This window comes from Cyrtonyx montezumae, unplaced genomic scaffold, assembly GCF_038088225.1.
Source record: "Cyrtonyx montezumae isolate F1298 unplaced genomic scaffold, pur_monq_1.0 scaffold_25, whole genome shotgun sequence".
Taxonomy (NCBI): domain Eukaryota; kingdom Metazoa; phylum Chordata; class Aves; order Galliformes; family Odontophoridae; genus Cyrtonyx; species Cyrtonyx montezumae.
In genome coordinates, this window is record NW_027071992.1 from 4,581,987 (window position 1) to 4,594,222 (window position 12,236).

At 34.6% G+C, this 12,236-nt stretch overlaps 1 protein-coding gene across 1 annotated transcript in view; it reads right to left on the bottom strand.

Moving 5' to 3' along the window:
• The window catches only part of IPO11 (importin 11), a 71,374-nt gene that overhangs the window by 30,882 nt on the left and 28,256 nt on the right, over window positions 1-12,236 (bottom strand). Inside the window, exons 17-23 of the mRNA XM_065739777.1 lie at window positions 10,970-11,096; window positions 9,863-9,896; window positions 9,630-9,670; window positions 8,551-8,667; window positions 7,727-7,840; window positions 3,884-3,999; window positions 2,276-2,352 (exon numbers count right to left, since the gene is read on the bottom strand). Of these exons, the coding sequence (XP_065595849.1) occupies window positions 2,276-2,352; window positions 3,884-3,999; window positions 7,727-7,840; window positions 8,551-8,667; window positions 9,630-9,670; window positions 9,863-9,896; window positions 10,970-11,096 (626 nt within the window). The remainder of the gene's footprint in view (window positions 1-2,275; window positions 2,353-3,883; window positions 4,000-7,726; window positions 7,841-8,550; window positions 8,668-9,629; window positions 9,671-9,862; window positions 9,897-10,969; window positions 11,097-12,236) is intronic.

The following is a 12,236-nucleotide window of genomic DNA, read 5'->3' on the forward strand; positions in this document are numbered from 1 at the left end:
GGACAGAACAAATGAAACATATGCACAAGAGAGCTGTAATTACTAAATAATCATCTCCTCACTTTGCATCTGTGTATTTCAGTGAGTAAATGCTGAGGAGAATGAGTGATGTAAGGCCTGAACCTCTGACCCAGATATCAAATTAAATGACACTGAGCTTCTCAACTAAAATACACTGAGAATTAGGCCATATCTCGAGTACCTCAGTAAAGAAAGCATATAGATTTAAGGGATGGTTTTAAGAAAGAAGAAAAAACATGTCCTCAGGCAGCATCTGAAACACTGCTAAAAAAAAAAAAACAAGTCCCCCCAGAACAGTAACACAATTCAAAGCCAAATTAAGAGGTTTCAAATCTTCAACAAGGAGTTTGATGCTAGTGCAGACAACATCCTTAATTGTCTGTGAACAAAACAGAAGACCAAAACACTTTCAATAGTTTGCTACATTTGCTTAAAAACAGTCTCAGAGACTTTTCTTGGTTAATTAAGCATAATCCTGTTTTGCTATCTTTAATTAATATTCTAGTTTAAAAAAAAATCAGAGAGAACAGGAGAAGATTTTAATATGTCTTTGTTAGAATTTCTTATCACATTAAACAAGCATCAGCAGCTGGATAAGACCTGATGTGTGTTTGTTTCATGGCTTAAATGCATGCCATCCACATGAAACCGTGGCTTACACCACAGTGATGTATATAAAGGAAAAATTTCCACAGAAAATACTCCATGACAGAAACTATGGTTGGCTTTCCATTATAACACTGGAAAAGTTCTAGGGAGTTTTAACGGTTAATTCTCTTGATCATCAGAAGGAAAAGAAGACAGACTTCTACTATTGGATATGGCTACTCAAGAACTTTGAATGCATAACTATTTCAATATCAGTGTTTGCATAGGTTATGTCTTATCATCACTCATTTTGAAGGTTTAAATAGCTTGACTTGAAAAGAGATGAATTTTTAAGTAAGCCATCTAACACTTTCATCAAAAGGTTCCAATATATCAGCCTTTAGTAGTACTTATTGTAGTTCTCATATACTTAGCTCTCATGAGATCCCACCTGCACTAAGTTCAGCACTGATCTGAAAGTGAAAAGCTCTTTCAGATATATCTGGAAAACAAAATAAAACAAACCTTCCCAATTAATCTACCTAGTTCTGACAGTTACATCATGGTGGTGGGAAGAGATTTTTCTTAAATGCTGTAAGTTTCAGCAATTTGTATAGTGGAGAAACTACTTAATTACTAATCAGTTCGATAACTAACTTGCAGTCATCACTGATTCACATATTTTCAGAAAGGAACTGCATGTAGGATACTATAAATACTACAGTTTTTATAACTAAGTTTTAAAAAAGCATCATCTCAACATCACATTGTCACAGCTATGATATGTGGAGTTAGTTTGTCCAGATTCTCCTGATGTAAATAACAGCGAACTGCAGACCAGTAGGTAACAGAATGGTTTCTGTTTTCCAGCCAAGGCACACACTGTTTTGGCTCATGGAAATCAACACTTTTGCCTGATAGGACATTCAGAAAACAAAAGTTTCTCAGAAAAAAAACATCAAGAAGTAAAGCAGTACAGAAGAAAACTGGTTTATAACTACATACTGGAAGGGCTGTTGTGCATTCACCACTCAACTCCATCTCTAACAGAAAAAATACTGACAAAAGCCTGAATAAAACCTCACCTGAAGGAAAGCTGGTCCAACTTAACTGTACAATTTATGCTATCATCATAAAACAGTAACTTCTATTAATCAGAACAAGGCAAAGCATTTTTTTTTTATTTCAGTGCTATTTGCTAAACACAATTTCAAAAATCTACAGTTTGAAAACTTCCTACATAGTTACTGGCAGAATAATGGCAAACCTAATTCAAACTTTAATTCTTCAGACTAGAAATCACTGTGGTTTTAAGTAGGGCAGGCAAAATACTCCATTAATCCCTATCAGTAAACTCAGCAAATTTTATGTTAAATTTTTAAGAATTCTTTAAAAATCTCAGAAATGACAAACTGAAATTTGTCTCCTTGGTACTAAAAAGCTTCAAGTTACTAAAAAAAACAAAAACAAAACCAACCCAGAACTCCAGCAAGTATGAAAAAATATTAAAGAAGATATAAGTCAAACAAAAACCTGTTCTTCCTTCTGAATAGTTATAAATTTTGCTAACTCCTTAGTTCTGGTAGCCACAGTGGCATTATTTAATACATGAACACTCCTGACAGCGGGAAAAATACCTCAGGAATTTTATTAGTAAAAAACTCACCAAGAAGAGCTGACATGTTCTGAAATATTCTCAGGAGTTCAGGTGTAAGACATGGGCTATTCTCCAATGTCACTAACCTAAGAATAGATTAAATGAAATACTTCATATACTTTATAAAAAGCATTAAGTAATTGCTTTGACAAATGTAAAATAACATACCCTATAGGAACCACAAATAAAGTGTAACTATTGCTCAAAGCACATTTCAAGTCTAGTATTAGTACTTAAAACGTATGTGTTGGTAGATGCTTGGCTCTTGCCAAGAAAAGAGACACTGATGCATTTTGCTATTGAAAGGACAATATGTGCAGCGCTACACACTTCCTGAGAGCAACTGTGGTGGCAAACAGTTCAAGTCTTTATTTTTTCCCCCACGTTTTTTTCAGGTTTAAAATAATGCAATGATTATCATAAAACCACAATTATGTGGTCGCACAATTTATATTAATTTAAAATTTCTCACATTTGAGAAAAGTGACTACGTATGAAATTCACACTTAAAGACACAGCAACATATTCCAGCTTGTGTTCAAAGCCTAGGTGTGGGATTACTGTATTTATACAGTATTCCATGTTATGCCAGCTCCATTGAGATCACTATGATGCTGTAGAACATGAGCCAATGTTTTGGTTGTTGCTAGTGATGGGTACCCATTTGGGTCCAGGCTGTTTGGTAGGAAATGCTTTCCGTGATGGTGTACAACAGGAGAATGGGCTAATTACTACCAGTCCAGGGCCACATGTGGGCCCCAGGTTGGACATGCCTCCTCTGGAATATCTTAAGATATCACATATACAATCTCCAGCACAGGCACTGGAATAATCTTCTCAAGATCAGTATTAGTAACATGGAAGTCCTGGATCTTAAACCTTATCTTAAATACTGTGAACGTAACGCACGTCGAAGTTCTTTCCCTCTCATACACCTCACTTTTACCACACATAAAACAGATCTTTCTGGGGTCAGGCATTTGAACTACAAATGTTTGCCTACAGTTCAGATCTCAGGAATTCCTTGTTATTTCAAGACAAGCTCAATATATTCTTACTCTACTGGAAAATTATAACGAGCTGAATTTGAAATAGAAAACAGTTTCCTCCCTTCAGAGCATCAGCTGCATCAGAAACATCAGCAAAGTAGCCCTGTGGCAAAGCAGATCATACTGCTACCTTTTATCTTCAGCCACCACAGCAAGACACCAGGGAAGGCAGGCTTCTGCATTTTATTCCTATGAACTCCAGCATATCTTCCATCAATCAGTTCTGACAATGTATTACTGTGCTCAAGTCAAATGTGTGTATTTGCATATGCACATTAGAGTGAGTGTCAGATAAACAGCGTCTTGCTGTTTATTAACAATATAAAACTATAACTTGCTATGAACTATCTGAAAACAGATCACCTACTGAACTACTTTTAATTTATATCATGCTTCTTTTATTGACTTCTTAACCTCAATTCTTCTGAGAAAATATATGATATAAGATGACACTGAGCAAAGTTATCCAGCAAATAAACAAAAGCTTTAGCTGTATTAAGAGTTAAATTCCTTCTTTTCTTCTGGGGATATACAAAAAAATTAACACTCAGAAAAAGAACATACTTACCACAACTCTAAACCATCTTCCAGAAGATAGACATGCGGAGGCTGGGAAACATCTGTACTTAGCTGAATAATTGGAAGTAGAAAAGGATAGAGATTTTTGCTTTCTGCTCCCAGGCCCTGTAACAATAAATAACAATTTTTTAAAAGGTCATATGCTTCAATAACCTTAACTTAAGCATTTTGAGAACAGAACTAAAAACAACTGTGATACTGTTCTATTCACATGTGTAAACATCCATTTGAGAAATCAGACACTGAACTTCATTTCATATATGAAAGTGCTTGAACTTTCTCTCAACAAGTCTTTTTTTTTGTTGTTGTTTTTGAGAACAAGAAGCTTATCAACAGTCTGCAAGAAAAAAGTTCTGAAAACACTCCCTGAGCAACATTCGCTGGTCATGGCCTTTCTCAGAAAAGTCACAGCTCTCGCAAGCAAATGAGTATATGCCTAGATTACATTACAAATCTAGAAAGAAATTAATCTTTGGACCTTAGCACACTCTAAAACTTAACATATTTTGAAAATCATGTGGAAGATTTACCTTTGCTCTTGTTCTCAAACAAAGATTCACAGATTGATAACAGGTTTCTTTTTATTGCTGTTTTTTGGTTGGATTTTTTTTTGGGGGGGAGTGTGGGGAGTTCAAGGTAACCACTCATAAATTGAAACTAATTGTATAAAGGTTCCAATAAATTGGAAACTACTGGCTATTTTGCAGTGTCACTACTTAAAACAGAGCCTAGCTGAATAGCCTAGCCTAGCTATTGTGTAATCCCTAATATTCTAATCAGATATCTGTAAACTGTTGCTTTTCAGTTAAGGCTTTTGTAGGACAATTTATCATTATCGATACAGTTTCAAAAATCTTCCATCTTCAGGAAAAAAAACAACAACAATGAAGTAAAAGAATCTTTCATAAATGTGTTCAATCGCTTTTGGCCTCCTTACAGGACAGTAACAAGAAGATTCACAAGTTATAAAACACACTTTGTTTGAACTAACTTGGCTTTTAAAAGAACACCATTTTAACCTTTATTGTAATGTATAATCACTATTACTGTTTTTGTAGACTACTAATAATATCCCCTCAGTTAAACCTTCTCCATGTTAGACACTGATTTCACAGCCTGTCTCTTCCTGTATTGATACTGGTCTACATTCTACAAGTCCTTCTCAAGCTCTACTAGTTTTACTACATCATTTTTGCAATTTAGTAAAAAGTAGAGAAGTTAGGATACCATACTATTCAAGTTAAGGAAGTTCTTAATAGTATGGATTCTGCCGGCCACATAGCCACATATTGTTTTATTCTTTAGTTCCTGTAACTAACCTACTACATTTTACTCATATTTGTACTGCCATCAGCATAGATATTTCCAGTTATTTCAAATTTAAGGATTATTTAGTAATAACCTGTATCTTCTTATTCTGAGATTAGAAATTCATTTCATTTACTACCATAATTGGATAAAGCAGCTAATAATTTTTATAAGACTTCAAAATTCTTTGTCCCTGTACATAACACAAGTCTTTAGAGGAATTACATTATTTATAGCTCTGAGTACTAGGATTCAGAAAAGCAGAGAAGAGAGGCAAATTACCATCAAATTACCTCCCAAAAGGTCAAAACTTGTTTGAATAGGGACCACAATCAACTTCCATCCTAGATAGAATGTTGCCTAGTACAGTCATTAATAGTTACACAGGAAAATCTGGGTCTAAAAGTTATTGAGATTTCTTGAGTTTTAAGAACCATAAGACATAAATGAACTAGATACTGTTTAAGAAACAACTATAGGCAACTATAATTAGAACTGTTGTAGCTGCCCCAGTAGAGAACACAGTTGTAAAAGTACATGATGTAGAGGCTAGTGTACTCAAGAGTCGTGCCACTGAAGAATGTCAGGACAATCAGCAGGTGGATTGGGCTGCTAAGATCTGGATGTATTAGGACTGCCAACATAAGGTTAAATTATTTCTAGCTCAGTGAGTACATGACGCTTCAGGCCATCAAGGAAAAGATGCAACATACAGATGAGCTTGGGATCAAGGACAGAACTTGACTATGGATGCTATCGTACAGCTCATCCACGAATGTGAAACACGTACTGTAATTAAGCAAGCCAAACAGATAAGACTGCTTTTGTATGGAGGAGGATCACTGAAATATAAGTACAGGGATGCCCGGCAGGTGGATTACATCAGACAAACTCACCACGGCAAATGTCATGAGTTTAAGATGGTGGAAGCAACCATCGGATGTCTGGAAAAATATCTCATGCCACCACCTGTAATACTACCCTGAGTCTTGAAAAGCAAGTCTATAGGCAACTACAGGCAAACTACAATATATAAAACTATAGGGCGGTGAGGTACTGAAAAGAGTTGTCCAGGAGTTTGCAGATGTTCTGCTCCTGGAGGTGTTCAAGGCCACACTGAAAGGTGCCCTGGGACCCTTGATCTAGGGGTTGGCAACTCTTGTGCTGTGGTGGAGGTGCTTGAATTTGATCCTTCAGGGCCTTTCTGACCCAAGTAATTCTGCAATTCTGTGAAATTCAACGTTGATAAATAGCAGCAATGTATACTGACAATATAAAGTTTAATACAAGATGCTGAAAAAGAGAACACTGAAAATCTACAGGAGAGAAAAATGGTCTGAGAATCACTGTATACACCTCTCTTCCAAGTATTATTACTTCTGTTATTGCATTTAGATGTACTTGTTAACAAAGACGAGGCAACAGTAGTTCCCACTGAAAGACATTTTGATAGTTCTGATTATTCCACTTTAAAACGTATCAATATTCAAGTATGCTCAAAAATGAAGCTTATGAGCATAGATTAATTCTCAAAAGAAAAAGAAATAATCAAAAAGTCTGAAGTAGAAATACAACTGAATGTGATACAAATCTGTTATATAACAAAGTAGGTTCAAAGCCGCTATTATCTGTATTCCATATAACGCGAGCACAAAGCAGAAGAGAACATAAAAGCTAGGAAATTTATGAAGAGATGATGGATTTTTTTTCCCACATGCTACATAAAAATGAAAAAGCATACAGAGGTTGTAAAGTAAAAAGGCAATAGTAAAAACAAATGGTAACAATAAAAGGGTCAGAATACTAAATATACAAGTTGACCCATAATTAGTTAACATCAAAGAAAACATATAAAGACATTAACAAAAATGCTAGAATTTAAACAAACAATTGATGACAAGTTGAATTAAAACCCAAATTTTAAAAAGTCACACTGTAGCTTGTTATGATGACCCATATGTTGACCTGTGATTTAGAAACTGCTTATTTTCCACATAAAGTTCGCAACCAAAAAGGAATTTTGAATCCCTGACTGCTGAATGGAACACAAAGGGAAAAGAGATGCACCTCCACCTCAGAATCAAGTCTGAACCATATACTCTGTTTACGAAGAAGAGATTGACGCTCCAAACACCTTACAAGAAACAAATGAAAACAGAACTAGCTCTTTGATGGACATTAAAACAAATTCAGTTCTAAGATTACGGAATCAAAATTTCAAACCTCCAGAACACAACCAAGTCTGATTACAGAACTGCATTTCCTGAACAAGCCCCAAGAAGCAAAACAGTTGAATGTCTAACATTGGCCATGATAACCTCCATTACCACAGCACCATGTCTTCATTTTAAGACTGAAGAGTGTTTAGTAATAGCCTTTAAAACCAAAGTATATCTGAATACTACATATTTATCTATATAAATATATATGTAAAAAAACCACGATACATGCAGACTGTAGGCAAGTCTCTTTAAGGAAGACTGAAGGAGACAGTAGCAACTTTTCTGTGCTTTTGACACCTTACCTGAACAAGATGGATTAAGGTAGTTAGAATGGCACACCGTAACATATTGTGCTCCTCACTCTGTTTCCAAAGTTGAGGTAAATACTGAACCAAACATCCTACATATGGTCGTATCTGAAATTCAGCACACAAACATGTTTCTTAATGTGTGAAACAAGATCATTAATTTAACCCAAAAATTATTTCTGAGAGATTTAAGAGCCATTTCTGTCACAGTAAAACTTCAATTGCTTTAATTTACTTCTCTTTCCTCTTCCTAGGGCACTCTATTCTTTACCATGCAATTGAGCTGATTTCTGACTGAACAGCAGTAAAAATACAACATCCAATCTATAGCAAACCACTGATGACAATAATGCTTATGTAGAAAATAAGAAACAAACAGTAACTTAAACTGATAATTGAAGATGTTTTCCTTTCATTATGATACACATCTTCATCACAACAGTTACTGACAAGTACATGTCTAGACAATTAGAATAGAAAGTAGAAACATTTTCAAAATTGTAAGAACTACAATATAATAAGCAGTAGAATCCCTTCTGTAGACCAAAAGGTGAGTCAATGCCAAACATAAATATTAAATTTTAAAAGATTAGTAGTAATGGGAAAAAAAAGCAATACTAGACAAATATTAGACTAAAAATTAGAAGACTGCCAAGTAAATTAAATATTACAGGAATCTACCATAAGTATAACCAGACTAGTAACCAGTGATATTTTTCTACTAATTTTCTACAAGCTGAAACATTAAGAAAAGTTCTTTCTGGTGTTAGCACCAAGCTAATGATGTTTGAAGTCTGGAAAAAAATGAAATAAAATACCTGTACATTGACTCTTTCATTCACACAAGACAGAACATGAAGAACATGCATTTTCGTGTCACATTCCGTTACTTCCTGAAGTAGCTGAAAGAGCAGTGTAAACATGGATTCCAAATACTAAAAGAAATAAAAAAGCATTAGATAATTAAAAATGCAAATGAGATTATGAATTGATAGTATTTCAGTGTGCTTATAGTACTAAGACATTTATGAACTCTGAAAGACAGCTAAAAGTGTGCAAAATGTTACTTTTTCATGTGGAAAAACACACAACATTCAAAGCTTTAACAAGATAAATAAATCAGATACACTGTTATTTCACAGTTCAAATGCGTAATCATTGAAAACGTAGACCATTTTCATGTTTCAGTAAGTATAACAACAACATTATAAATAAAATTCTCTAAGGCCAAAGACTGTCTCTACAGAGGAATATGCTGCTGGAATCAGAGCAAAGGAATCATCTTACAGTTTTTAGGTCTGCAGGTAAAATTCAGATTTTGAACTAAGAAGACGCTATAAAAAAGACTCTCTAAAAAAGCAGTGTGTCTGAATCCTGGAACTGGTTGATTGTTCCCTAAAGAACTTCAATTAACACATACTTTATATTGCAATTTGAATGCAAAGCACTTGCTAAATTTAAATTATGAAAATAAATCTTCACTGTATTTATAGCTAGCATTTCCCCATTTATTTAATGCCAGCAATAATAATCACTGCAAAGAACATCAAAATAGGAGAACAGCCAGTCTATGATTTTAAGGCACTATTTTAATAACACAACCATAAACCTTTAGAGCATAGTGTATCTATCAGTAAACACAACAACAAGAAATTCTAGTAATCACACAATAGAAATATAACATTGAGTGAATACTGCGAATTAACAACATTAAAAGCAGCAGTATGAATCTTTACGTCTTACCCTATGCAAACTACAAGTAAATGTACACACATACCCACAAATGAAATGGGAAATTATATTGTTTTCCACCAAGGTTGGAAAAGACTTCCAAGTTCATCTAGTCCAACCATAAACCTACCAGCTCATGAGATTACATCCATATAAATGATCTTACCGGTAAGAACTGGTCAGTTCTGAACTCAAAGTCATCTACAGGTAAAGCAGCCATTAAGGAAAGTAATACATGTTACACATGAATGCAAGACTCCAATAAGCTAGCATTTCAGGGATATGAGACAATAACAAAGTAAAAAATAATTTGGCAGTAAGTTTAAAGCTGCCTATTTTCCAGCAATTCTGAATATCTTTGCTAGTGTCTAACCAGCATCTTTGTTAATAAAAGGATATTTAACTTCAGTGTTGTAGCTGTCTCAATACGGACCTGGAAGACAAAAGTCAAGCATCATCATCCTTATACCCATTAAACTTAAATTAAATCTGTTGTTTTGATTATTCAATTGTTGAGTGTTCTCCAATCCTGTAGAAGGTTTGTTTGTTTAGTTTACTCTGTCACAGTTTTTTGCCCTATAGTTTATCTGTCAGCACCCAGGGCCACTACCTGGAGAAACTGCTCAAGCAAAACCATGGAGTACTAAAAAAAGAAAAAAAAAATCTATCCTGTGACAAAAGCTCTTATAAAGGGGAAGGAGTTTAACTTGGGATTTCTCATGTCTTGCTGTCACACAAAAAGCAAATAAATAAATTCAACAAGTGGTATGTTCTTTCTTGGTAGATGTCTGGAAAGCTCTTGATGAAAAGTCATGTAATTGACAAGGCAATCCATTCTGCTCTGTTGAAGCTGTATGGAATCAATTGCTGTATTGCAAACTAATAATAATTAAATAACAAGCTAGCTAAGTTTTTTATTTTTATTTATTTTGGTGGGATTTTTGGTTTACTTTGCTGGGTAAGTGTTAGGTCTGTTTAAAACAAAGAAACAGGAATGCAGACTCTCAACTTTACCTCATGGAAAACTGAAACTGCTGCTTGAAACTCCAGAGCTGAATTCAACTGGCTTAGAAATTGATGCTGTTAACTGTATCTTGCCAGCAAAGAACAGTTATGTCAGTGCTTAAAAAATACTGTATTTCTGCACTGACCGTATCACAGAATAACTCTGTTTTAACAAACAAAGCATCTACAAGTTAATAAATGACCTCTTGCAAGACACTTCACACCTTTGTTAAAAAAAAAAACAACACAGATTTCCTTTTGGCATTAATTTTCACAGAATTATCATCTAGCAAGCATCTTAAAATTTGGTTTCATTACTGTTGCTGAAATTCCAGAAGTGGGCACTCCCAACACTTCTGAACATATTATTTTCTAAAAGACACAACAGACTTTGAAGTGTGGTGTTACAGAGTTTTCAACAACCTTAACAAAAGCACAGAATTTACGTATCACATTTTTACAGAGCACGTGTAACAGAAAACATCACTTATTCACACTTACCACTAAGTCTTGGTCTTGAAGCAAGTTACGAATTGCCTCATACAACATAGGCCTCAAATCTGATTTGAATTTTACTGAAATCCACTGTCCAATCAGCCAAATTACTCGTCGGCGTATTGGTTTATATCTCAAAGTAGAAAAATAAGTATTCATTAACTCACACTTGCTGTTCTAAAATACTTTGCTGAAAAAGGAATTTGATAAGAAACAGTATTCTCCAAGATTTCATTTTTTAAGACCAGTATTTACCTTGCAGACATATGGAGTCAAGCAAGACAAATTAAACCCAAAGGATTTTACGTAACAATCTATTTTGCCTCATGACTTTAATTTGTTTTTCATTTTATACACTCCTGGCTTTCTAAGTTATCAAGACATCAATTTAAACAAATTACTGAGGCTTCTTTACAGCGAATAAATCTAATTTATTAAAAATTCCCATAACCATAAAATAATTAACAGAGCAAATCTTCAGAGAGTACGGAAGTAGTCAAAGTAGCATATATGCAGCATTTCACCACACTGGAACACAAAGCTAATGAATAATAACATTCTATTTTTGCTTGAGATTTACTGAGTGACAGTGAAGCACAAACAATTTTCTACAAACAGCTGCATGACTTTCAGATGACACCGCCTTACTAACACCTGTTGTACTATTTAGTTAAACACTTGTAGCAAAACAACTTTCCCCATTCTTGGAATACTCATGCCTAATATGCAATCTCATCAAATTCTGATCACAGAAAAAAGAACAGTATATTTTTTTCTTCTGGAAAAGTCTTGGATAGTTTTCAAACCACTATCTTTTAAAGAGAAGTTTAAAATGACATTTGACAGGAGTACATAGCTGTCTGCCAATAGCAAGTATTCCCAACTCTAGTGGAACTTGCTGTACAATCCATGCCCCTAATTTGTATTCTTTATAATCACCCTCTGCTCACAGAATCAATTCAGATTGGAAAAGATTTAGGTAGTCGCTGACTGCTACTGTCATAGTTGATAGTCTATCACTCTCACAACAGATGGAGATATTCAAACAAAACAGAACACAGCAAATTCTTTGGTCATTGCTAGCACTGTCCACATTTTCATTCACAAATTACCATGCTTGCATGCAATGTATATGGAACAGTGGCTCATACCCTCTAATCTCCCTTATCTGAACAACAAATCTATTCCTAAAGCTGTCACTAAAGCAGCACTTAAAACATGCCCCCTTTCATTACCTTAGAATCTCAGAATCATAGTATGATAGCATCCTGAG